This window comes from Myotis lucifugus, unplaced genomic scaffold (assembly GCF_000147115.1).
Source record: "Myotis lucifugus unplaced genomic scaffold, Myoluc2.0 scaffold_91, whole genome shotgun sequence".
Lineage (NCBI taxonomy): Eukaryota > Metazoa > Chordata > Mammalia > Chiroptera > Vespertilionidae > Myotis > Myotis lucifugus.
Genome location: NW_005871139.1, coordinates 4,596,406 through 4,620,996, shown reverse-complemented (window position 1 = coordinate 4,620,996; position 24,591 = coordinate 4,596,406). Strand labels below are relative to the sequence as shown.

Genomic DNA, 24,591 nt, shown 5'->3' with positions numbered 1-24,591 from the left:
TGTTCAGCTTCGAGGCACCGAATTCCTCTCCACTTGTGTTTCCCCAGGTTCCCTGCCCCCCATTTCGGACTGTTTCCAAGGGCGTCCCTCGGGGAAGGTTGAGGAGCCGAGTGTTCTGTGTGTGCCTATCGTGCTGCCCACCGCTCTCCCAGGAGTGTCGGGACATTAAAGGAGGGTGACACCCTTTCGGGGGGAAGTAGAAGCAGCATGCTGTGAAAGGGGCAGGGGACACAGGCCGCCATCAGTTTGCTGGCCATTGTTTCAGAGAGAGGGGCCGAGACCAGGGTGAACCGTGTTTCCCTTGACTCCTGTGGAATCCGAAGCGCTACCAGCCGGCACCACCTTGGGCCCAAGTTGCGCAGCCTCGTTGTTCTTGTGTTTCCGCATATTTGTACTTGGGATGGGGACCGGTGATGGCAGTGCTATGGAGGTGTTGGCGAGTGTTAAATGAGTTCATGCACACCAAGTGCTTTGAACTGTTTCCGGCATGTGGGAGTGTTGGGGTTGTTTTTTTGTAGGAGAACATTTATTGGGTAAATGACAGAAGTAGAAAAAGCTATTCCTAGAAGAAACGGGGTTAGGAAACAAGTTATAAAGGAAGGGCCCTTAGAGCTTGGGAGTAAAGAAGGTAATGGCAACACATCTGGGGATAGGGAGGGAGAGCCTGGTTTTTTGTTTGTTTACTATTCCCTACACATGCCTTCTTTCCCCTTAAAAATAGCAAACGTAACAAATCTGACCTTATTACTTAACCTTTGTTCAGAATCCTGGTAGCCTATTGCCATGAACCCTTGCCGTTAATGTTGATCCGAGTATATAGTATAAATTACCGGTAACTAAAGGCTTTCTGCCAGGTGTTTATCTTATCATTAAATAAGGTTAGGAACTATCACTAGACTAGGTCTGTCTGTGATAGCTGTGTTGGGTAAATGAAACCTGAGAAGTTATTTGTCTGTTTAGTTTTTCGTTGGATAACATTGCATTTACAGCCTTGGGGCCTAGGCACAGTTTATTTTGGATCCAGTACCGAAAAGGCCACGATGGCAGCATACTTGATTCCTCATGTTCCTGGTGTGGCCAAGTGGGACTGGGGAGGGGAATTTCTGGGCAGCCTGGCAGCTCTTCTTGTTAATGAACAGGGAAGTTTGGTATGATCTAATGTTATTCTGCTGTTAGGAAATCAGCAGTGCTCCTTGGGTTACTCTGTAGAGCTACTAAGCAGCTTTGGTTCAGTTTTAACTCCGTGAAGTGAAAGTGAGAGGTGAGAGAATAGTGTCCACCAAGTAATAGGTTTTCTGTTTGACTTTTGGTGCTAAGAGTTTGTGTGGGTGCTGTGGAGTCAAAGACATCTTTATTCCCCGTCTCCTCACCACGTTCCTAAATACAAACGTGAGATGACAGAGTTACGCCTTTTCTATGAGCTTCGAAGTCCCTCTCACATTCTCTCTGGAAGGCTCCAATGGGAGGTTGTCCTGTCTTCCAGTTCTCCTCTTCTAGGAAGCTGCTGTTTATGCATGTAGCCTTCCTGGAAAGTAATCCAAAATGAGAAACTTTGAATTTACAAAAAAGAACATCACTTACTCTAGCAGTATGCTGGCCTGATTTGGCTAAAATGCAGGTGTTATATAAGTTTAGTTATTTAGCTTTGCAATAAGACAGTTTAGTATTCCTGTAGGGTTGGATGTTGGAGGGGTGAGAGTGGAGGACTGTCTTTGTAAAATCCCTTTCTTTGTACTGGAATAAGGAGGAAAAGTGTAACATCTTTAAAGAGTTGAGTGTTTGAGGTAGAAAGGGGAGCCTTTTGTCCCAATATTGTCATCTTTATTATCTGAGTCTCTGTGGTTTGAATAAAATATTTTGGAAAAGAAGGCTGGTAGCATTTGAATGTGTAGAATATAAGGAGTTAGACGACCTAGACCCTTGTCTCACTCATTGTATGCCGTTTATTCTTTTAATAACTTAACACATATATTTAGAACAATTAACAGTTATTGACCCCTGGAGACACAAAAAAGAGCCCTTACAGGTACCATCAGGAATATCATTGATAAAATAAAACAACATATGTGTATTATAGGCTATATTTTATTTATTTATTAAAAAGATTTTTAAATGGATTTTTAGAGAGAGAGGAAAGGAGATGGAGAGAGATATATAACAGGTTGCCTCCTGCATGTCCCCTTCCAGTGATGAGCCTGAAACCGTGCATGTGGCTAACCGGAAATCAAACCAACAACCTTTGGGTGCACAGGCCGATGCCCAACGACAGCCACACCGGCCAGGGCATATAAGCTGTATTTTAATAAAATTAGAATCCCATATAATAAAAGGCCAATATGCAAATCGACCGTAGGGTGGAATGACTGGTCGCTATGGCGCGCACTGACCACCAGGGACAGACGCTCAATGCAGGAGCTGCCCCCAGATTGTCAGTGCACTCCCACAGGGGGAGTGCCGCTCAGCCAGAAGCTGGGCTCGTGGCTGGCGAGCCCAGTGGTGTTGGCAAGAGTCTCTCCTGCATCTGCGGCAGCGCTAAGGATGTCTGACTGCTGGTTTAGGCCTGCTCCCTGGGGAGTGACTGCTGGTTTAGGCCCACTCCCCACTCCCCTAGTTTCTAGCCGTCAGGTATCCCCTGAAGGCTCCGGGCTGAGGGAACCCCCCTACCCCCGAGTGCACGAATTTCATGTACTGGGCCTCTAGTAGAATATAAAAGAGTTGGCCAAGAATGATAAAAATATATTGTCTAATTCCTCTTCCACTTTTAATTTAAGGTCAGAGTAACATATTTTTTAGTGTAAGAACCAGTTTCCAGTGAAGACAAATTGGGAAGTTAGGGTTTTCTGTCTTTGTGCCTATTGCTAGTAGGTCATTTTGTATGATGGGTTTTCTTTGTTTCGGTCCCACTTATTGCTGATAAACAAGTGTATGTTAAAACGCCAAGGTAATGCCCGGCTGGCATGGCCCAGTGGTTGAGCATCTACCTATGAATCAGGAAATCACGGTTTGATTCCTAGTCAGGGCACATGCCAGGGTTGCAGGCTTGATCCCCAGTGGGGGCTGTGCAGAAGGCAGCTGATCAATGATTCTTTCTCATCATTGATGTTTCTTTCTCTCTCACCCTCTCCCTTCCTCTCTGAAATCAATAAAAATATATTTAAAACAAAAACAAAAACTCCAAGGTAATGAACGAAGCCTACAAGTTAAAATTTTAACAGGTTCCAAAGAGCAAAAAGAGGAATGTATCAGGTTGGAGAACCTTGTAGTATGTATTGTCTGTCTTTACACATAAGTTTTTCTTTGCTTTAAGAAAACAAACATTGAGGAAAATATGTACCTAAAATTGTTAAGTCCAGTCTACATCAGGGGGCCAATACTGTCACTAGAATAAATGAGTTGAATGTAACCTAATGATAATCATTTTTCATATTTGCCAGAGAAAAAACTACTGAAGCAAGTATGAGGGCAAGACATTTTTTTCCTGAGGCTAGAAGTAGGTATAGACTGATTTATAGACTTTCTTATTTCAGTATAAAAGGGGTCTTTGAAATTGTTCTCAGAACTTGGAGTTGTGTTCCAGGATAGATGTGTCAGGCCAGGAGGCCTGGTTGGTCCCCCAAAGGGAAATGCACTGCTGTAAATTTCTGGTTGGGAGGAAGCTCACACTGTGTGAGTTGGGAGGAACAAAGACCAAGCTGTAGTCTCTAGAAGTAAGATTTTAGTGAGCAGTAAACATTAAAGAAGTAAAAGAAGTAAAGAAGTTAAGGTGGTAAAGAAGCTGATTAATTCTCAGAGCACTGAGCAGATAAAGTTGAGTTCTATTTAGCGGGTATCAGGCCCTTCTCATTCCGAAGTCTCTGGTTGATGAGTGATAGTTTTGTCTAAAACATCCTTCTTGAGAGCTTGGCCAAATTTCTTCCAACTGTTATCGTCTTTCACACCCAAGCAGCTGGTTTCATTATCAGCTGTACTCTTTCTCCCCGGATCTTACTCCCTCTTTCCTTTTGCTAATTAATTTTCTCTTTCTTTATTATTAGATGTTTTCAATGTTAGGTTTTTCTTTCAACTATAAAACAGATTCTCAAAAGTCTAGCTTAGGTGAGAAACTGAGTTGAAATTGTGGTTCTCTGATAGACTAAGCAAGATTAACACTATGGCACACAAAATCAGTAAAATGAACAGTCTAAGCTGGTATTTCTGTTTTTAAAATAGATTTTTATTGATTTTTAGAGAGAGGAAGGAAGAGAGATAAAGAGATAGAAACCGATACGAGAGAATCATTGATCTGCTACCTCCTGCATGCCCCTCACTGGGTATCAAGCCTGCAACCTGGGCATGCGCCCTGACCTGGGCATGTGCCCTGACTGGGAATCAAACCATGACCTCCTGGCTCACTGGCCGACACTCAACCATTGAGCCACACTGGCTGGGCTAAGCTGGTATTTCAGTGGCCATTGTGCCAGGGAGAGCGAGACTTACACAACACAGATGCCCTGATGCGTATTAAGCACATTGTACAATAGCAGCACTGTTTGAACTTTATGAACTGGGCGTGCTTGTGTGGCTTTCGGTTGAAGACATTCTGATACTACCCACTTAGGGAGAGAGGAATCGAGTTTCTAGGCCTTTTTCTTTTTTTTTCTTTTTTTAAATATATTTTATTGATTTTTTACAGAGAGGAAGGGAGAGAGATAGAGAGCTAGAAACATCGATGAGAGAGAAACATCGATCAGCTGCCTCCTGCACATCCCCCACTGGGGATGTGCCCGCAACCCAGGTACATGCCCTTGACCGGAATCGAACCTGGGACCTTTCGGTCCGCAGGCCGACGCTCTATCCACTGAGCCAAACCGGCTTCGGCTAGGCCTTTTTCTTAAACTAACACCAGAGGGGCTTTTCACTATCAGGAAGTAGATGTAATCAGTCTTCAGCCCTTTTTCCCATTTTTACATGAAATTCATTTTCATAAGAGGAAAATAGGATACACTTATTCAAATTAAATAAAATAATTTCAAACTTTACATTCTCAAGAATAATTTAGAAATTCACATTGCTTTTCTAAGCTCTTTCCCCTCACCCCCAGTGGGGACACATTGAGTTTTGGAACTAATTAGATACATGTCCTAAATGGAAAAGGCTCAGAAAACGGTGCGTCTTTATTGACCTGGAATGGAAAAACAAAGGCAGTAATAATACTCTTTCATTTTATAAAAGTAGCTAGTAATCTTCCTTATTAAAACACATAGGGTTCAGAAAACAATGAGCTCTGTTTGAACCACTTGAATATTTCAGAGTTTTGTTGACTCATCCAGGGGTAGGAACTCACCTTCATAAAGAACATCTTGTACAACAGAGGTGTTAGATCAATAGTAATGATTTTGTAGGAATATCCAGTACTTTAGCCTTAAAGTAGACCTTTTGGGAAAAGGGATTTTAGAAGGATCTGAAAATCTTTACATTTTCTTCAGGACACAAAATGAATTTTAAAAAGTCATGACTGCTTATTAATACCTAAAACCTTGGCTATTACTCTTTAAAGCCTTAATCTGTGCCTCTGGCTGTTTCTGCTTTGTCACCAGCATGTTGCTGGCACTGATCATTGAGAAAAGCGTCAAGAGGGAGTCAACTTCAAACATTCCTGTCACATTTATTTAATCAGTTGCTTCCATGCAAACAGTTTTCTATTTGCTTCTATGAAATTTATTTTCCTTCTTCGGTGATTTTCAACCTTTTTCATCTCATGGCATGCATCAACTAATTACTAAAATTCCGTGGCAAACCAAAAAATATATTTTTTGCCAAACTCACTAAAAATTTGATTAATTCACACTGGACAGCTCTTGTGTTGGTTGTTGTCATTTTTTTATTTAACAATCTAAGGGAAAAGAAGTCAGTGCCCCCAACTAAATCATCAGGTATTGCTTTTTTGCTTTTTAAAAAATTCTCACCCAAGGAATGAGGATGTTTTTTCCATTGATTTTTAGAGAGAATGGAAGGGGGCGGGAACATCAATGTGAGAGAGACATATTGAATGGTTGTCTCCCACACAATCCCCAACCTGGGATGGGCATCGAACCCGAGATCCTCTGGTGCACGGGCAAATGTTCTAAACCAGTGGTTCCCAACCTTATTTGGCCTACCGCCCCCTTTCCAGAAAAAAAATTACTCAGCCCCTGGAAATTAATTTTTTTTAAATTTTAATAGCAGTTACTCATTGCCCCCAAATGCACCTGTGGCCATCACCGCCCCCCTGGATCGCTGCAGCGCCCACCGGGGGGCGGTAGCACCCACTTTGGGAATCACTGTTCTAAACACTGAGCATGCTGGCCAGGGCTCAGGTATTCCTTTTCTTTTTTTTAAGTATTGCATTTTAAAAAAATTACTGTGGCACACCAATTGAAAATTGCTGTCCTACGTAATGCTGCCTTTGACTTTGTTTATGTAGAGGAGGGGAGAAAAAAAGGGAGGAAGAATTAGAAGACTGTTAAAAAACACTCCTCTAAACCTTACAGTTTTAGGGAGACCTTTGCAACGTTGAATACAGCTCTAAAATCAGTGAAATAGTTTTGAGTGCCTTTGCCCTATACAGGGGAATTTTATAACAAAAAATATTTCAAATTCAAAAAATTTTTTTAACCATAGGGGGAAAAGTTTAAGTTAATGTTATGTATGTATTTTAATATTCATTTCTTGGGGCAATTTTAAAACAGGTTTGGGTTATTCAAAGTTTTCTTCCAGACTTCTTGAAAATGCTAAGAAACACAGAATTTAAAAAAAATATATTTTTATTGATTCCAGAGAGGGAGAGGGAGAGAGAGACATCAACGATGAGAGAGAATCATTAATCGTCTGCCTCCTGCACGCCCCCCTACTGGGGTTTGAGCCGGCAACCCTGGCATGTGCCCTGACCTGGAATTGAACCCAGGACCCTTCAGTCTGCAGGCCTACGCTCTATCCACTGAGCCAAACCGACTAGGGCAACACAGAATTATTGTTAACTAGATATTTGGAATTTATTATAGCTAGTTTGTGTTTTGAGGAGATAACTATTTATTTTGATATAATTTCAAACTTACAGAAAAGTTTCAAAATAGTATCAGGGAATGAATGATTTCAAGATAACATGGTAAGAGTGTAAGAGTAATGATAGTGGTAACCAGCAGGTGCCTTGGGAGAACACGAAGGAGGGCCATTTAACCCAAAATTGGAGTCAGGAAATGCTTTCCTAAGGATTTGGCTTCTGAAACTCCATGATCATAATTTCACAGCATGGCTATTTGGGCGCTGAGACAGAGTGATAGTAAGCTAAACTGAAGGCAATGTATGCCAGCCAAGTGGAGGGCTGCAGATCTCCCGTTATGCATTTGAGAAGCTTTATCAGAGCCAGGCTGGGTAGCTCAATTGGTTAGAGTGTCGTCCCAATACGCCTAGGGCCCTAGGCTGTGGGTCCAATCCCTGGTCAGGGTACAGACAATGTATACGTAAGTGGAACAACAAGTCTATGTTTCTTTCTTCCCTCCCTTCCTCCCTCCCTTCCTTTCTAAAATCTATCAATCATATATATATGTATATATATTTTATTTTATTTCTTTTTTTAAATAAGCTTTATCAGAGAGAGTCCCTAAAGTATTTAAGAAGTGAATCCAGCCCAGCCAGTGTGGCTCAGTGGTTGAGCATTGACCTATGAACCAGGAGGTCATGATTCAATTCCAGTCAGGGCACATGCCTGAGTTGTGGGCTCAATCCCCAGTATGAGGCATGCAGGAGGCAGCCTATCAATGATTCTCTCTCATCATGGATGTTTCTATCTCCCTCTCCTTTCCTCTCTGAAATCAATTTAAAAAAAAATTTTTTTTTTAAATGAATCCAGAGAGCAGTGGGTGGTTGAGACCAAATACTTGACTGAACCCAGATTCAGTATAGGCAATGCAGACCTGCCTGGGAGATCATGACAGATAAGAATGGGGAAAAAAATAAGGAAAGAAAAAGAGAAACAAGGTGGGGAGAGGAATTGGATCAAAGGAGGAATCTAAGACTCAGAGAAGTTAGTGACGGACTTTAAGTCACCTGGTTCAACAAGTCTGATTCTAAAGCCATGATTTTCCTCTTTCCCCTACTTGGGAGCAAGGAGACAATTATTCCATTCAAGTCTCAGACTGGAGAGGCTGGAGGCTGGATTGGACTATCTGGATTACACTGATGGAATGAAAATATGTTTTGAACTCTTAAAATGTTTCAAGAAAATCATTTGAAATCCGGATACTGGAACCTGTCCCCCCTTTTAATGTTATTCCTTGCTTTCTTGAGATTCTTTAACATATGTGCATTAATTTTTTTCTTTAAAATGTTTATCTTAGAGCTACATTATTAGAAAAACTCTTGAAATTATGGTTTTATGGTTATTTGTTATTCATTTATACAAGTTTGAGGTGTTTTATACATTTTTTTTGCTAAATAAACAATCTTTTACTTCAACCTGTAAAAAAAAAGAAAACGAATCCAATCATTTGCCACAGCGTAGATGGAACTAGAGGGTATTAGGCTCAGTGAAATAAGTCAGTCAGAGAAAGACAGATACCATATGATTTCACTTATATGTGGAATCTAAAGAACAAAATAGATGAACAAACAAAATTGAAACAGATTCATAGATACAGAGAACAGACTGACAGCTATTAGAAGGGAGTCTAATAGTTGGGTGAAGGAGGTGAAGGGATTAAGAAATACAAATGGGTAGTTACAAAATAGTCATGGGGATGTAAAGTACAGCACAGGGAATATAGTCAATAATATTGCGATAACTATGTATGGTGCCAGTTGGGTACTGGAAATACCAGGGGGAATGCTTTGTAAAGTATATGATTGTTTAACCATTATGCTGCACATCTGAAACCAATACAAAATCTATTGAAAGTAAACTAATTGAAAAAAAGAAGCAAATCCATATTATCTTTATATATTTTTAAAAAATAAATAATACAGAAATGCACATGGTAAAAGTTTTTTTAAAGAACAAAATGGTGTATGGTGTATATTCAGTGAGAGGTCTTCCTTTTACCTAATGTCATTTGGGCTCCCCCACTTCTTCGTCTTAGGGACAGCATTACCAGTTTTTGACTTATTGTCCTTTGGAGATAGTATATGTGTGTACATGAGTGTATTCTTTTTTTTTTCCTACACAAATGATAGCATACTGTTCTATAAATTGGTTTGTTTGGTTTTTTACTTGACATCAAATGTTGGAGATTATTTCCTACAAATATCTGTAGATCTGCCTTATCTATAATAGCTGCATGGTATTCCATTGTATGAATGTTCATAGTTTATTTAATCAGGCCTCTGCTAATATCTTGGTTGTTTTTTGATACTGCAGTCTTTGATACTACAAATAATGCTATGAGAAATATGCACATACTTCCTTATGTGAGTGTTTAGGATGTATTCTTAGAAGTAGAATTGCTGAGTCAAAGGATATGTAAACTTATGACATTTTGGACAGAAAATGTAATTTTATTAGCATTTTCATACTGTAAAACAGTCTTAGAACTTTTGATAAGGGATAAGATAAAATACTTAACCACTTTTCTGTTGTTGATTGCTGTTTAATAAGATGAATCTTACTGGCTATGAGAGAAGGTGATACTTTATGGTTGGAGTGATCTAGAATATCAAAGCAGTATTAATCATAATAATCACAGTATTGCTGAGTTGATTCTGGTTGCTTATATCTCAGCTTCATCTTTTCCTTAATGTAACTGAGTGACTGAAAATGGCCTGGTGGTATGGCCTTAGAGAGCAAAACTATCTTAATATTAACTTACAGCTTCCGTATGTATCTTAAATTTTCATGGAGGCTTAAAAACTGTGCAGCACACCAAGCATAACTGGCCCTTTCTGTTCCCTGTCCTAGTTATGTTCTATATACACTACAAACAGTGGAACTTGTAGTTTGTTAATGAAAAGTTTTGATGAGAAAGTTGGAATCTAGAATCAATTTTCTCTCTTGGAATAATACATTCCTGAGATTTCAGAGAGAAGACTAGACTTCTATATTAATGGCTCTATATGTAATTAGTATAGGAATAATCAGTTAGAATAGTGATAATTATTAATTTTTTTATCATGAAATATTTCTGTCTAGAGTTTTTATTTAACTATCACTTCTGCAGACTATAGGCTTGGGGGTGGGGAAACACACTACTATCTCAATTGTTTGCTTTTTATTTTTTTATTTTGAGAGTACATTTATGAAAGCTGGGGACAGGAAACAAGGAAGGATGTGGGATAAAAGACGCAACAGGAGAGGGCATAGGTGAGGCTGCTTTGGCTCTCCAGAAAAGAAGTGAGCCCAGGCTGGGCTGCTGTCAGCTCACTGGAGAGTCAGAGAAAAGGGGACCTTGGAGACAGGTTCAGGGGATTAGCTTGGGAAGAGCAGCTGCTGCCCATTGTGTCCCTGGTTGCAAGTCTTGTAGGGTCCTTTGGGATTTAGAAGATGCATGCCTATGGGGGAAGAAGAAAGGGAGGAAAAGGTGCCAGAGTGCTCCTGGGGGGAAGGGGAGGGGCATGCCTCAATTAGTTGCTTTTTAAATATAAGTTAAGTAGCCTATTCTGGATAGGAATCTTCCTCAAATGTATAAAAGTACTTCTGTGTCTTCTTAAATAGGATATCATGTATCACTACAAAAATAATCTAATCAGTTCTTGGTGAGTAGGCCACAGTTAAGAAATTTGATATAACAATAATAATTATACGATTAATAATAAGATAATTATTATCCTTAATAATAATGTTCTCAGAGCTACTAGAAGTATAAGGAAGGGCTCTTTGCCTCAGACCAATGGCCCAAGGTCTTTTTCTGTGAAAGCCTTAATCCCGGATCGGATTTGTGGTTTCTAATTCATTGTGGGCTAGGATAACCTGATTACCTGGCTTCTTAGAATTATAAGTAAAAGGCTCTGGGTGGTGCCAAGGGCTGTACTGTGATTGGAAGCAAGTGGTTATTGCTACTCTGAGTTATCAATGTAAATCCCATTGGTGAGGAGCTGTGGTAACGGGCTGAAAGAGGGGTTGGGATCTCTTGCCTGGTGTTAGCCATCTGGTGGCTCAAAACCTGATAGGAGGAATATGGCTAGTCATACATTATAACAAAATACTTGATATTGGTTACTGCAGAGATGAAAAATGTTTTCCAAATTAGTCAGTGGTGGTATGTTTTATACCTCAGAAGATAGATGAAACCTAAAACCCGCTTTGGGTCTGAATTCTATAATTCTGTGAGATAGGTATAATATAGAATATGTTGGTAGGTAGATGGTCTAAAACAGAAAGTAGAGGACTGTTCAGTTAGGAGGAACAAAGGGACATAAGTGGAAAAGACAATTTAAACAGTAAAAGTCAGCTAAGGGAAGTCTTCATACCTTTTTCAGTAGGAAAGTTATTATTACTCTGTCTTCCCCTTCTGAATTTGGAATTGACTGAGAAGTAGATTCCTTAATTAGTAGATCAGAGGTTAAAAAAATCAAGCCTTATTGGCGCGGTTGGTTGGAGAATACACCACAGATCTGTGGCCAAATGGGCTTATTCATACCTCTTCACACCCAGTTGAACTTAACCCAACAGAAAACTGGACATGTTGGACACCTCCTCGTCCCCCCAGGTTGCTTCTTGCAGGACTGAGGACTGCTGGCATCTGGAGAACCAGGGCCAGCCCTCCTGCTTCAGCGCGCCCTGAAAGTCCAGAGGGGAGGCCACGGTCATTAGTTTCTTCTCCCAGTTGTTGAAGGGTTGGGGAGTGAGACCTGAACCATTAGAGCTGACATCTCTCCTCGGGAACATGAAGCTAGGAATAGTGGCCCTCCACTATGGGTGTGCTGGTGAGGTGCTTTTCCCCTTTCCAGAAATTGAAGCATAAGGCCCGTGAATAAATATTTTTTAAAAATATTTGTATTGATTTCAGAGAGAGAAGAAGAGAGAGATAGGAACATCAGTGATGAGAGAGAATCATCGATTGGCTGCCTCCTGCATGTGCCCCCACCCCCCGACACTTGGGATCGAGCCTGCACCCCAGTCATGTGCCCTGACCAAGAATCGAACTGTGACCTCCTGGTTCATAAGTTGATGCTCAACCACTGAGCCACACTGGCTGGGCCCTTAAATAAATCTTTGTAATTTATTTCTAATCAAAGCCTCCCAACTACTAGGCAATACCAAGAGTGTTCCTGAGGAGAAAGAAAAGTCTGAGAGTTTTATAGTAAAAAGTCCATTTTTGAGGAGAATCAGTTCTGCATTCTTAGTCCTCACATTGGTTCAAGATGGTAATCCTCAGATGTCTGGTGGTTTAGACACTGGAACATTTTCTTTTTGAGGTAATTCAGATGGTTAATTGGAAGCATCAAAGGCACAATGCACTGATATTCAGGTAGGACTGGAAATTTCAAAAGCTTAAGTTCCCAGAGTCAGTTTAAACAAGAATAATTATTTTTTTGATGCCTCAGCCTACTTGAAGTTAATAATTTAGCAGCATAACCACTGTGACCCTTTTTTATTTCTCCACTCTATTTCTCAAGTTTAAATTGTTAGGTCAGAGAGTTTTAGATTTCTGCCCTTAAAAACTCATAAAAATGAAGCCTGGCTAGGTTACTCAGAGGGTTAGGGCATCAACCCCATAGGTCAAGGTTGCGGGTCTCATCCCTGGTCAGGGCACATGCAAGAATCAACCAATGGATGCATAAATATGTGGAACAACAAACCAATGTTTCTCTCTTCCTCTCTCTCCCTCCCTCCCCGCCCTCCTCTAAAAATCAATTAAATATTAAAAACTCAAAAATGGAAATCCAGTCTTGATTTCTGGATTTATCTGGAGGTAAGCACAGGCAATAAGATTGCCTGGCAGCCCATGTGTGGAGGTTTATTCAGAAGCATTTGCCTCTGACATCAGACTGGTTGGTGCAGCCCCTGGTCCTGGGCAGCAGGAGGGGGTCCGCCCCCTCACCTGTCATGCAACACACGTTTGTGGGGAACGTGGTGCTAAACTATTCCAGAGGACCTGCTTCTAAAAAAACAAAACATTTGCCCGCTCCAATTTGGTTTTGAAATCTTGCCAGCAAAACCATGATTAAGACTTACATTTTTATTAAATATCCCTTAATCATACTCAGAAAACTAATTATTTTCAAGGTTATCTAATTCAATAGAAGAATTATTCTTTTCATATAGTAAGGATTTGGTTGTATAGAGTACAAAATGCTGTTGCTGAACTTGTTAGTTCTTGTTCATTTCTCTCCTTCCCTTTTCTACTTTCCAGAATCCTATTCTAAGAACACCATGGTGTTGGGGCCTGAACAGAAGATGCCAGATGGTAATTTATAGTTTTTGTGTTATTGTCTAATTGTTATTTGGATATAGAAATTTATCATGTTTTCTTTCTCATTGTCTATTCCCAACAAAATATGTCCCCATTTGCCCTTCTTCTGCCAATGGAGATCTGCTCCATTCAGAAGTCACCATCTGGTGACTTAGGCTGAAATGGATTTATAACTACAGAGACTGGCCTCATCTTGTTTCCAGTTCTGGGAAGAGCCAAGCTTAGCTACAAGTTTGGTTTCTATAGTAGTAATGCCTGTCATAAAACCCTCCTAGAGTGCTTTGGCTGCTGATGGCATTTCAGATCTGTATGGAGCTGTAAAGTACTGGGTGTGCACCTTATACTGTATTTGATTAGAGCTTCTTGACTGCTTTGACTAATCCTTCCTAATTCTAAGTTTTCCCTTTAGAATTTCCATTCCTTTTTATTTATTTATTTATTTATTTATTTTTAAAATATATTTTATTGATTTTTTTACAGAGAGGAAGGGAGAGGGATAGAGAGTTAGAAACATCGATGAGAGAGAAACATCGATCAGCTGCCTCCTGCACACTCCCTGCTGGGGATGTGCCCACAACCAAGGTACATGTCCTTGACCGGAATCGAACCTGGGACCCTTGAGTCCGCAGGCCAACGCTCCATCCACTGAGCCAAACCGGTTAGGGCTCCATTCCTTTTTAATAAATATTTTTAAAATAAATTTCTTTTTAAAAAAAATATATTTTATTGATTTTTTACAGAGAGGAAGGGAGAGAGATAGAGAGCTAGAAACATCGATGAGAGAGAAACATCGACCAGCTGCCTCCTGCACATCTCCCACTGGGGATGTGCCCACAACCCAGGTACATGCCCTTGACAGGAATCGAACCCGGGACCCTTCAGTCCGCAGGCCGACGCTCTATCCACTGAGCCAAACCTGTTTCGGCTGAAAATAAATTTCTTAATAAGTTCTGGGCCACTTTCTTTCCATATAGAAAGAAAGCTTTTGTTTTTTAATTGGAGGTTGTAAGGATTTCTTAGAAACACTGAGATTAGAGTTTTGTGGTTCAAAATAGTCATTTGATGGCTACAGCAATCCTGGTTTTGTATCTTTTTGGCAGATTAGCCCTTTTCTTCCAGTCCCTACCCCTCCCTGCATTTATGATTAACTGTAAAATGCCAGGGTCAGGGAAACACTATCAGTCTTAGATGAGTTCTCCTATCACGAGGGTCACCCCGTGACCTGCGGCTCTTTACGCAGGCCTTAGTCAGGAGGCAAAGGGGTTCCTGCTTGGTGGTTTTCCTGCAACTTCAGATTTTAGCCCGAACTGTGGCAGGATTTTGCAACTTCCACATTTTTTGAGAAGCCTTTTGGAGGTATAATGTCCAAGGAAGTTTCTTTGAGTAAGTCCTACCAAATATTAGGAGGGGTGGTGGTGGTGATGGTGGTGTGTCCCCCCACTAGATTGACCTAGTTTTTCTTGTAAAAGTTAGGATTTTAGGTTACCCAAGAGGCTAGTCTGGGAATGTTATATTTTGAGTCCTAGACATCAGTGTTCTTAGAAGAAAATGAAATGGTTCTAAAAGTTGCCAAGTGGGAATAGAAGTATAAAGTAGGAAAATCATTGTGAGAGTAGTGTTAAAACTGGTATAGAGCCCAGCTATTGTAGGTCAGTGATTGTCAACCTATGAACCAGGAGAGCAGGGCACATGCCAGGGTTGTAGGCTCGATCCCCAGCGGGGGTCCTTGCAGGAGGCAGCTGATCAATGAATCTCTCTCATCATTGATGTTTCTATCTCTCGCTCCTTCTCCCTTCCTCTCTGAAATCAATAAAAAGATATTGTTTTAAAAAACTGATCTAGAGCTGAATGATGGCAGAAGGAGGTGATAGGGAGCTTTTTTGCCATAAGCCTTTTTGTATTTCTCAAATTTTCAATCATGTGAATATATTGCTTATTCAAAAATTAATTTATTTCCCTGACTGGGTGGCTCAGTTGGTTGGAGCATTGTCCCGTACAACAAAAGGTTGCATGTCCAATCTCCAGTTGGGGCACATACTGTAGGCTACTGATTGATGTTTCTCTCTCACATTGATGTTTCTCTCTCTTAAATCAATAAAAACATATCCTCCGGTGAGGATTAAGAAAATAATTTGAAAAATTAATTTATTTAAAATAAAAATAAAGTATTAGAAATAAATTGAGATATAGTCAGGTAACTCTTGTGCCTTTAGGGTATTAAAGATTTAATTTCAGTATTACTATGGATAAATTGTTAGTTTGCTCATTTTTTTTAAAAAAATATTTTTATTGATTTCAGAGAGAAAGGGAGAGGGAGAGAGAGAGATAGAAACATCAATGATGAGAAAGAATCACCAATTGGCTGCCTCCTGCACGCCCCCTACTGGGGATCGAGCCCACAACCCGGGCATGTGCCCCCGACCAGATTCGAACCCCGGACCCTTTAGTCCACAGGCCGATGCTCTATCCACTGAGCCAAACCAGCTAGGGCAGTTTGCTCATTTAAAAAAAAATTCTTTTCAAATCTATTCATTCAGGTGCTGCTTCTGAAGACTATGGGGACTCTGCCAGTCTTGGTGCCATCAACCCTGCCTACAGTAGCTCCTCTCTCCCGCAATCCCCCGGGACATCAGGGGAGCCCTTCACCACCTACTTTGATGAGAAGATTCCCATTCCTGAGGAGGAGGTCAGTGACAGGTCCTTGGAAGAAAAAGTTGTTATGTAAGGAAAATGTGTGTAACAGGTCTGCTGGACAGCTCAAGATCAGCAGTCTCAGGTCTAATTTTGGCACAGTCTCTGAAGACGGAATTTTAAAATCAGAATAAATAGAAACTGTTTAGGAAAATGAGGGCCTGGAAAACTGTTGCCAATGAGAGATGCTCACATCAAAGAAGTATGAGATTTATGCTCCTCTTTGACGACAGCTTTTGTCCATTTGGGTAGTGGTTGAGCACAGAGGTACCGATATTGTTACTCTGGTTTTAAAATGAGAGGCTGATGGAAAAGAGAAAGGTAGGGAAAGGCTCTTTACTTGGACAGAGAAGGGGCCAACTTATTGATAATAAGTGGATAAAATGGAAATGAAACTTGGACACACCCAATATCCACCATCCTGAACCCTTTGTTCTTGTGACACTGATATTGTTGCTTTGTATATGATCAAATAGGTAGCAGTATGGAGGTGTAATCAGTTTGCTCTCTTGTCCTCTGTGTAGCACTCTTGTTTTAGCTTTCGGAAACTCTGGGCTTTCACGGGACCGGGCTTTCTTATGAGCATTGCCTACCTGGATCCAGGAAACATCGAATCTGATTTGCAGTCTGGAGCAGTGGCTGGGTTTAAGGTAAATGTCTAGTTCTACCCGTGTCCCTTTTAGACACACACAACACACTCACATCCTTTTCCTCTACTGAACCTACAGTGACATTTAAGTGAAAAGTACTTTTCCATCTGGTGTTTTATTCTATCTTATCCACATAGTTGGTTTTTTATTTCACCCACACAGTTTCCTTGAGTAAAGGAGAAACTGCAGATGGGAGAAACTAAGGCTCAGAGGGGTACAAGGAGACATACCAGGTTATGTGTAGAACCTGATACAGAACTTGAGTCATTTGGTTCCTGACCTGGGCTCTTTCCTGAATGTAGTGCTTCCCATTCACATTGCCAAACAACCAAACAAAAAAACCTCTGTTGTCTGAGTGTGATGGTGGGATTTTGTTCTTCTCTAGTTGCTCTGGGTTCTTCTGTTGGCCACCATCGTGGGGCTCCTGCTGCAGCGCCTTGCGGCTAGACTGGGAGTGGTCACTGGGCTGCATCTTGCTGAAGTTTGTTACCGTCAGTATCCCAAGGTGAGCAGTGTACTGTCCTGTTTGTCTGCCATTCACATCATAGGAATCTGTGTGCCTGGCAGTATGTGCTGGCCCAACTACTGTATACTGAAACAGTGGAGGACTTGGGGGTCAGTGGCCTGAGGACTGGGAGTCCCAAGGAAATTCTCTAGGCCCCTCTTGCTGCCAAGCCACATTTCTACATTCCTTCAAAAAGTTTCCTTAGAAGAATCCTGTTTGAGGAAACATTTACCATTCATTCTGCCTTCTGGCTTCTAGTAGTGCCCAGCCCATGGCGCTAAGCACTTTCAGTCATACCTTCATATTACTCAATCACTTTGCATTATCCGTATTTTCTTTTTGTTTGACTTTGCTAACAATTAGAAAAAAGTAAGTTTCTTCCTTATAATACAAACTATTTGTGGCAGGATCTTGGATCTTCTAATAATTATTTTTCAATTAACCCTGACCCTGGGTGTTACACTGTTCTCTTCATCTTCCCTCTGGACACTTGGAGCCTTTCTTACTACCACCTGAGGCAGAAGTGGAGCCTGTGTCTAGAAGGTAGCTTTTTCCTAGCTTCCTCTTTTTTTCCATTGATTTCAGAGAGGAAGGGAGAGGGAGAGAGAGATAGAAACATCAATGATGAGAGAGAATCATTGATTGGCTGCCTCCTGCACGCCCTCCACTGGGAACCGAGCACGCCACGAGCATGTGCCCTTGACTGGAATCAAACCCAGGACCCTTCAGACCGTGGGCTGATCTCTGTCCACTGAGCCAAACCAGCTAGAGTCTTTTCTTAATAGAAGGGAGAGGGAGAGAGAAACAGAAACATCAGTGATGAGAGAGAATCATTGATCAGCTGTCTCCTACACACTCCACACTGGGGATTGAGCCCGCAACCCAGGCATATGCCCTGACCAGGAATCGAACCATGACCTCCTGGTTCATAGGTTGATGCTCAACCACTGAGCCACACTGGCTGGGCCTTAGCTTCATCTTTAGATGAGATACTGGAGATCTACCTCTGGTTTGTCCTAAATGTTTAATCTCCTTTCCTGGCTGTGAGAAAATATCCTTATCTTTTTTTTATTTTTCATATATGCTTCTTAAAAGAAAATCCTGGTAATTTATAATTTCTTTTAGCTTCTCTTTCTTTGTGTATCTTAGCAGTTGTTTCTTGGGTAGTGGACACGTGGAGGTGTTCTTTTCTGTGTTCAGTGAGCCAGCATTAACTAGATTTGTCTTTCACCTGCATTGTGTGACCAGATTAGCTCCCTATTTTGGTATACACCACCCAGTCCAACCACTTTGCCCCGAGTCCCTTTGCATCTGTCCTTTTTCACTTCCGTGTTGTTACTACATTACGGAAGACCCAGCCTTTTCACGTTTGTTTTGTCTCTTTGGCTACAATCAGGATCGATATTTTCTTCTGCAGACATTTTTTATTCTCTCCTGAAGAATATTTTGACCATATTAGCATCATCATTTCCCCCTAAGACTTAGGATCGTTTTTTTAGGCATGAAATTAAGTGGAAATTAATGAATGGAGATTCCATTCCTCTCTTGAATGGAAAGGAAAGAGAAAAATATTAGGATCTAGCTGCTGCCTAGGCCCTGACTCATAAGCTCCGCCGCCTAGAAGCACACTTGCCTTCTGTAGCTAGGGCCCACAGTGCAGTGATGGGTCTTTATCTCTAAACTGAAGGCTTATAAAGGACTGTTGATGGGTCAGTTCCAAAATGTGAATTCCAAATTATGGGGGAAGTTCTTGGAAGTTACTAACTAGAACCATGTCTTTCTTCTGTTTGGTGTTTAGGTCCCACGAATTATCCTGTGGCTGATGGTGGAGTTGGCTATCATTGGCTCAGATATGCAAGAAGTTATTGGCTCAGCCATTGCCATCAATCTCCTGTCTGTAGGAAGGTGAGGGGGTTTCCCTCTAGAAAGTAATATTTTGCTAGATTTCAAAGCAAATGTAAAAACAAAAACCCAACTCATTCTCAATTTTCAAGATTCAACTCAAGTTTATTATATTTTCTGTGGAACCTATCTAGGACCACCTTCCTCTGTCCTGGAAGATGTAGACTCTATATCTTCCAAATTCTCGTGTTGGGTTATATATATGCCTCTGTTATGCAGTATGTATTTTTGTGTGTATTATTGTGTATTACAGTTATTTATTTGTATGTCAAATTATTCCAGTAAACAATGAGCTCCTTGAGGGGTAAGACCCATTCTTTTCAACTACGTATCCTAATGTCTGACGTAGTAGACAGTCAAGTGTGAGTGAATATTATTCATGTTATCCTAAACTACCCAAGGCCTGGCCTCCTGCCACTGTCCCCTCCCGCCAAGTCCTTACTTCTCCAGAAGTTGTATGTATGGAGAGCTGTTGGGAAGAAAGTACTTCTCAATCTTGCTTTCCTTTAATTTCCATTTCTTATCTCTGATCTAGGGTTCCCCTATGGGGTGGAGTTCTCATCACCATTGCAGATACTTTTGTATTTCTCTTTTTGGACAAATATGGTAAGTAGAGTGGGAATGGAAGGGTTAGGCAAAGAAGCTACTTTTCCATCATGTGACTGATGGGGAACTCTGTCTCCTATAAACTCACTGCTGCATTTTCCCCTTCAGGCTTGCGGAAGCTGGAAGCATTTTTTGGCTTTCTCATCACTGTTATGGCCCTCACTTTCGGATATGAGGCAAGTATGACAGGCTATTTATTAGCTTTTTAAAAAAAATTTTTTTTGTTTTTATTATAAAAGACAAAATAATGCTAGGATGGTTCAATTGTATTGGATGTGCTAAGAAAAAGACAATTGCTTCCTCTTCTTGTAAGTAGCAGAGGTAACCTGTGAAAATAGTTTGCCATTCACTTGACCCAGAAATCAGGAAAAGTCATGCAAATTAAGAGGTTCAGATCTCTGTGTTCACTCTAAGAACATTCGTGAAACTGCCCAGGCCATCTGGGGTATGCATACCTGAAAAGCCCATCGAGTGTCTGAAGGATGCCACCTTACCAAAGCATTCTGTCGTGACATGAGTGGAGTTGGTAGGTGTGCCCAGGCCATACAGTGGGGCTGGACATAGGGTTGGTGACCCAAAAAGAGTGCTGAATTTTTGCTGCAGGTGCTTAAAAAGCCAGAGAGTAATGTTGAACTTAAGGATGTAGATGTGGAATCTCTGGACACTGAGCACATCTAGGTTAACAAAGCTCCCAAAGATGTGGCACAGAACTTACAGATTATCCCACACATGAGCTCTCCCTGTCACACTGAGATGATTCCTACTGGAAAAGCAGATTGTTTTTAAACCAGAAGAGGAGGTTGCACAGAAGAAAACACATATCCCAGAAGAAACTAAGGAAGCAAAACTTATGGCCCAGGAGTAAATTCAGCATAAAATAAAAAATGTTAATAAAGTAAAAGCAGAAAGAAAAAAAAGAAGCCAGTTAAGTCTTGGGCCAATTTTGAAGGAATATTATCTATAGCAAAGACTAGTGTCCAGGAAGGTCTGCAGGACTCTATGTCAAAAACTTAGAAGCAAAAAAAACAAAACAAAAAACAAAAAAACCCCCAAAAACTTAGAGGCCCAGTGCACAAAATTCGTGCACAGGTAGGGTCCTTAGGCCTGGCCTCCAATCAGGACCGATCTGTGGGGCGACCGGAGGGGCGATCAGGGGCCCCTGCTGGCACCTGCCTTGGCCTGCCTGGCACTGCCTGCTCACCATCCCCGCTGCCGCTGCTGGTCACCTCCCTCTGCAGGGCCCCCTGCTGGCACCTGCCTTGGCTGGCCTGGGCTCTGGGGGCAGCTCCTGTGTTGAGTGTCTTCCCCCTGGTGATCAATGCGCATCATAGTGACCGGTTTTTCCACTGGTTGTTCCGCCGTTTGGTCAAACATATTAGACTTTTATTATATAGGATTATTATATAGGATGACTAGAGGGTGGGTGGAGGTGGAAGAGGGCATAAAGGGAATAAATGGTGATGGAAAAAAATAAATGACAAACTTTCTAGGACTTTCCAGACTACACCCTCTGGTTCCAAATTGGCCATCTGGACAATAGAATAGCTTTGGAGAGGGTTAGAGAGGATGTTATAGGGTGCTTCTTGGCTGTTAACTTAGAGGGGTCTGTTTTTGCTCATTCTGGTTTATATCAACTGCAGTTTGAACTTTTCTGCATTGCAACTGTAGGGGATGTAGTGGATGCTTCCTGGTTTGTGCCCCAACCCAGACACTCCGAGGAATCGGTACCATTATATGCCTTAACAGCCCTTTTCTATATCTGGTTTAACTGATAGCTGTTTATTGGCCTGGCTAGACTTTTAAAAATATATCTAATCTATGAGTAGGTTATACAGCTTGGTCTAAGGCTTTCAAGAGAAATGCTGGACCAGGAAAAAGTATGTGTGAAAAGTGTTATGAATGAGTCAGCTTATGCTAGTGGCAATCACTGATTTTTAGATGAATATAGCTGATCAGAGACATAAGTGGGGATAATTAAGAATTGACTGTATTCTTGGGTCTGTCTCATAGAAGTTATTGTGCAATTAATATCAATAAGGCCCTTAGCAGCCATTTCATTTTTTTTTAATCCTTACTTAGGGATATTTTTTCCATTGATTTGTAGAGAGTGGAAAGGAGAGGGAGAGACAGAGAGAAACACCGATGTGAGAGAGACACATTGATTGGTTGCCTCCCACATGCCTCTGACCAGGGCTGGAAGCCTGCAACTGAGGTACATGCCCTTGACCGGAATCAAACCTGGACCCGTCAGTCCGAAGGCCAACGCTCTACTCACTGAACAAAACTGGCTAGAGCTCAGCTATTTCATTTCTTTAGAATATTAATTACATTTTCTACATATCTATTTTGTGTATCTAAAATATGAGGTAAAATATCCAGGGACCCCAGTGTTGAATTCTCTGATCTCTGGCAGCAAGCCCCTTATGCTGCTTGGTTTCCGATGGTTCTGTATTCCTCGTTATTCTAGGTAGTTGTTGAAGAAGAAGGGGTTATAAGGAAAGGAGGAAAGGACGCCGAGTGTTTCCTTGTGCTGTTACTCCCTCGGTCTCATATTCCAGTACAAGCTAATAGTTGTTATGTTGGTATGTAGTATATTACAGTGAGACCCAACCAGAGCGAGGTGCTCAAGGGCATGTTCCTGCCATCCTGTTCAGGCTGCGGCACCCCACAGATCCAGCAGGCTGTGGGCATCGTGGGCGCTGTCATCATGCCACACAACATGTACCTGCATTCTGCCTTAGTCAAGGTGAGCGAGGCGTTTATCTCACTGGACTCCGAGAGAGGTCATGAGATGTTGTCCTTTAGTTGCAAGGGGCACGCACTTAGTTTACAACTGTTAGAGCTTGAAGGAGCGAGGTATTTTCCATGCTAGACGCTTACACACCCCACACACCTGGACTCTGTTTTATGACCAGAGATAACTGACCCCACAGAAACTGGAACTAAAGTCGTTCATAAAAGATCTGAAAGTGCACAAGTCTCTTGTATTTTAATCTCAGAGTCCTGAGCGGCCTTGAGGAGGTCAGGGGTAAAGAGTCCCACTAACCTTTCACCAGGCAGTCTTACACAATGGTTTTCTGGGAAATTTCAGAGACCTTTATAATTAAGGTTATGCACTTGTTAGGACAGCTTGGGTTTTTTTGCTTGTGTGTTTGGTTCTTCCAGCCACAATAACTGAGAGCTCAGTAATCACTTAGTTTCTGTTACCTATTTGAGGAATGTGTAATGTCATCCAAGGGTTACGAAGTTCTTAGGGAACACGGATGTAAGCGATTCTCTCACATTTCATCTGGTCAGTTGTTGCCCTCTAAATCTTTCAGTTGTCTCTGAACTCATGAAATATTACAAGGAAACTTGTTCCAAATAGTTTAAAAAAAAATGACTACTGCTATTTTCTCTCCAGTCCAGACAGGTAAACCGAGCCAAAAAGCAGGAAGTTCGAGAAGCCAATAAGTACTTTTTCATTGAATCCTGCATTGCTCTCTTTGTTTCCTTCATCATCAATGTTTTTGTCGTCTCAGTCTTTGCCGAAGCATTTTTTGAGAAAACCAACCAGCAGGTGGTGAGTAAGCCAGGGTCCTGAGTGGTAGTGAATGTGAGGGTAATGTGAAGGCCGGAATGGGGTAGGAAAATATGTCATTACTTGGATCTATGACAGTAGATCTGTGGCCTCAATACTGTCCCCTAAGTCACTGCCCTAGTCAGCGTGTGCAGCCTGGGGGCTGAAAGCCTACACTCTTTCCCCCTGCTTTTGTCTCAGAAGGGAGATCGCCCCAGACTAAAGATTGCCTTGTGCTATTTTGTTAGTGGCTTCACATCTCTTTTGCCTTTTGTTTCCTGTTTATCAACTGCCAGTCTGCTTGCCAGTCCTGCCATTTGGTGATTGAGTACAGGTAGGGAGGAGGCAACAAACAAAACAGTCTGTCCTGGCAACAGTTTCTGTTTGTCATTTTGAATTCTGTCTTCTCAGTTCCTGGTTGCCTATCCAGTTTTGATCACCACTTTGCTCCCATGTATAGGACCTCAGACTCCTGGCTCTGCTTTGACTAAGGACTCCCTGTTCTGGTTGTCCTCTCCTATTTGAAGCCTTCTTAAGGGTCCTCTCTTCCTGTCATTTAAAATGACCCAACAGTGCACACTCTAACTCAGTAAATCTTTTTGATGACATGGGGGTGCAGAAAGATTATGGAGGGCCCTAGCCAGTTTGGCTCAGTGGATAGAGCGTCAGTCTGTGAACTGAAAGGTCCCGGGTTCGATTCCAGTCAAGGGCACATGCCTGAGTTGTGGGCTTGATCCCCAGTAGGGGATGTGCAAGAAGCAGCCGATCAATGATTCTTTCTCATCATTGATATTTCTATCTCTCTCTCCCTCTCCCTTCCTCTCTCTGAAATCAGTAAAACAAAAAGATTATGTAGGAAGAGCACAAGTGCTACTTGCCCCCAGTGTCTGCCCCATCACAGCCTGAAGTATCCAGTCTTGCCTCCAGGCTGTGTAGCATAGATGACGTGTGTGTGATCTGTGGGAGAGCGCTTCTCCTCTGGCCCAGGCCTCGAAAATAAAAGTTGCTCCTAAACTGCTTTCTTTTCCAGATTGAAGTCTGTAAAAATAGCAGCAGTCCCCATACTGGCCTTATTCCTGATGATAACTCAACACTGGCTGTGGACATCTTCAAAGGGGTAAACCATCCAGATTCGTGTTCTTTGCCCCTGGATCACTATTCTTGGCCTACTAGCTGGTCTTTTCTGTAGGTTCGCTTCAGAGCTGAGCATATCTCCCTGTGGAGTGTCATTTATTTCAGAGGGCCAGATGCTAGGCAACCATTTTGGACTACATAGAAAGAATAAAGGATCAGCTAAAAAAGTGAATTGTTTCAGCA

General features: G+C 41.6%; 1 protein-coding gene across 6 annotated transcripts in view; it reads left to right on the top strand.

Annotated features, from left to right (window-relative positions):
- SLC11A2 (solute carrier family 11 member 2) overlaps positions 1-24,591 on the top strand; it is a 40,662-nt gene that overhangs the window by 2,286 nt on the left and 13,785 nt on the right. For all 6 annotated transcript variants that reach the window (XR_002829982.1, XR_002829981.1, XM_023756367.1 and 3 more), the window contains exons 2-11: positions 13,302-13,355; positions 15,899-16,047; positions 16,577-16,702; positions 17,088-17,207; positions 19,006-19,112; positions 19,645-19,715; positions 19,824-19,891; positions 22,306-22,461; positions 23,119-23,277; positions 24,305-24,391. Coding sequence is in view for 4 of the 6 variants with exons in the window: in XM_023756367.1 (XP_023612135.1) it covers positions 13,302-13,355; positions 15,899-16,047; positions 16,577-16,702; positions 17,088-17,207; positions 19,006-19,112; positions 19,645-19,715; positions 19,824-19,891; positions 22,306-22,461; positions 23,119-23,277; positions 24,305-24,391 (1,097 nt within the window). In the remaining 2 variants the exon portion in view is untranslated. The remainder of the gene's footprint in view (positions 1-13,301; positions 13,356-15,898; positions 16,048-16,576; positions 16,703-17,087; positions 17,208-19,005; positions 19,113-19,644; positions 19,716-19,823; positions 19,892-22,305; positions 22,462-23,118; positions 23,278-24,304; positions 24,392-24,591) is intronic.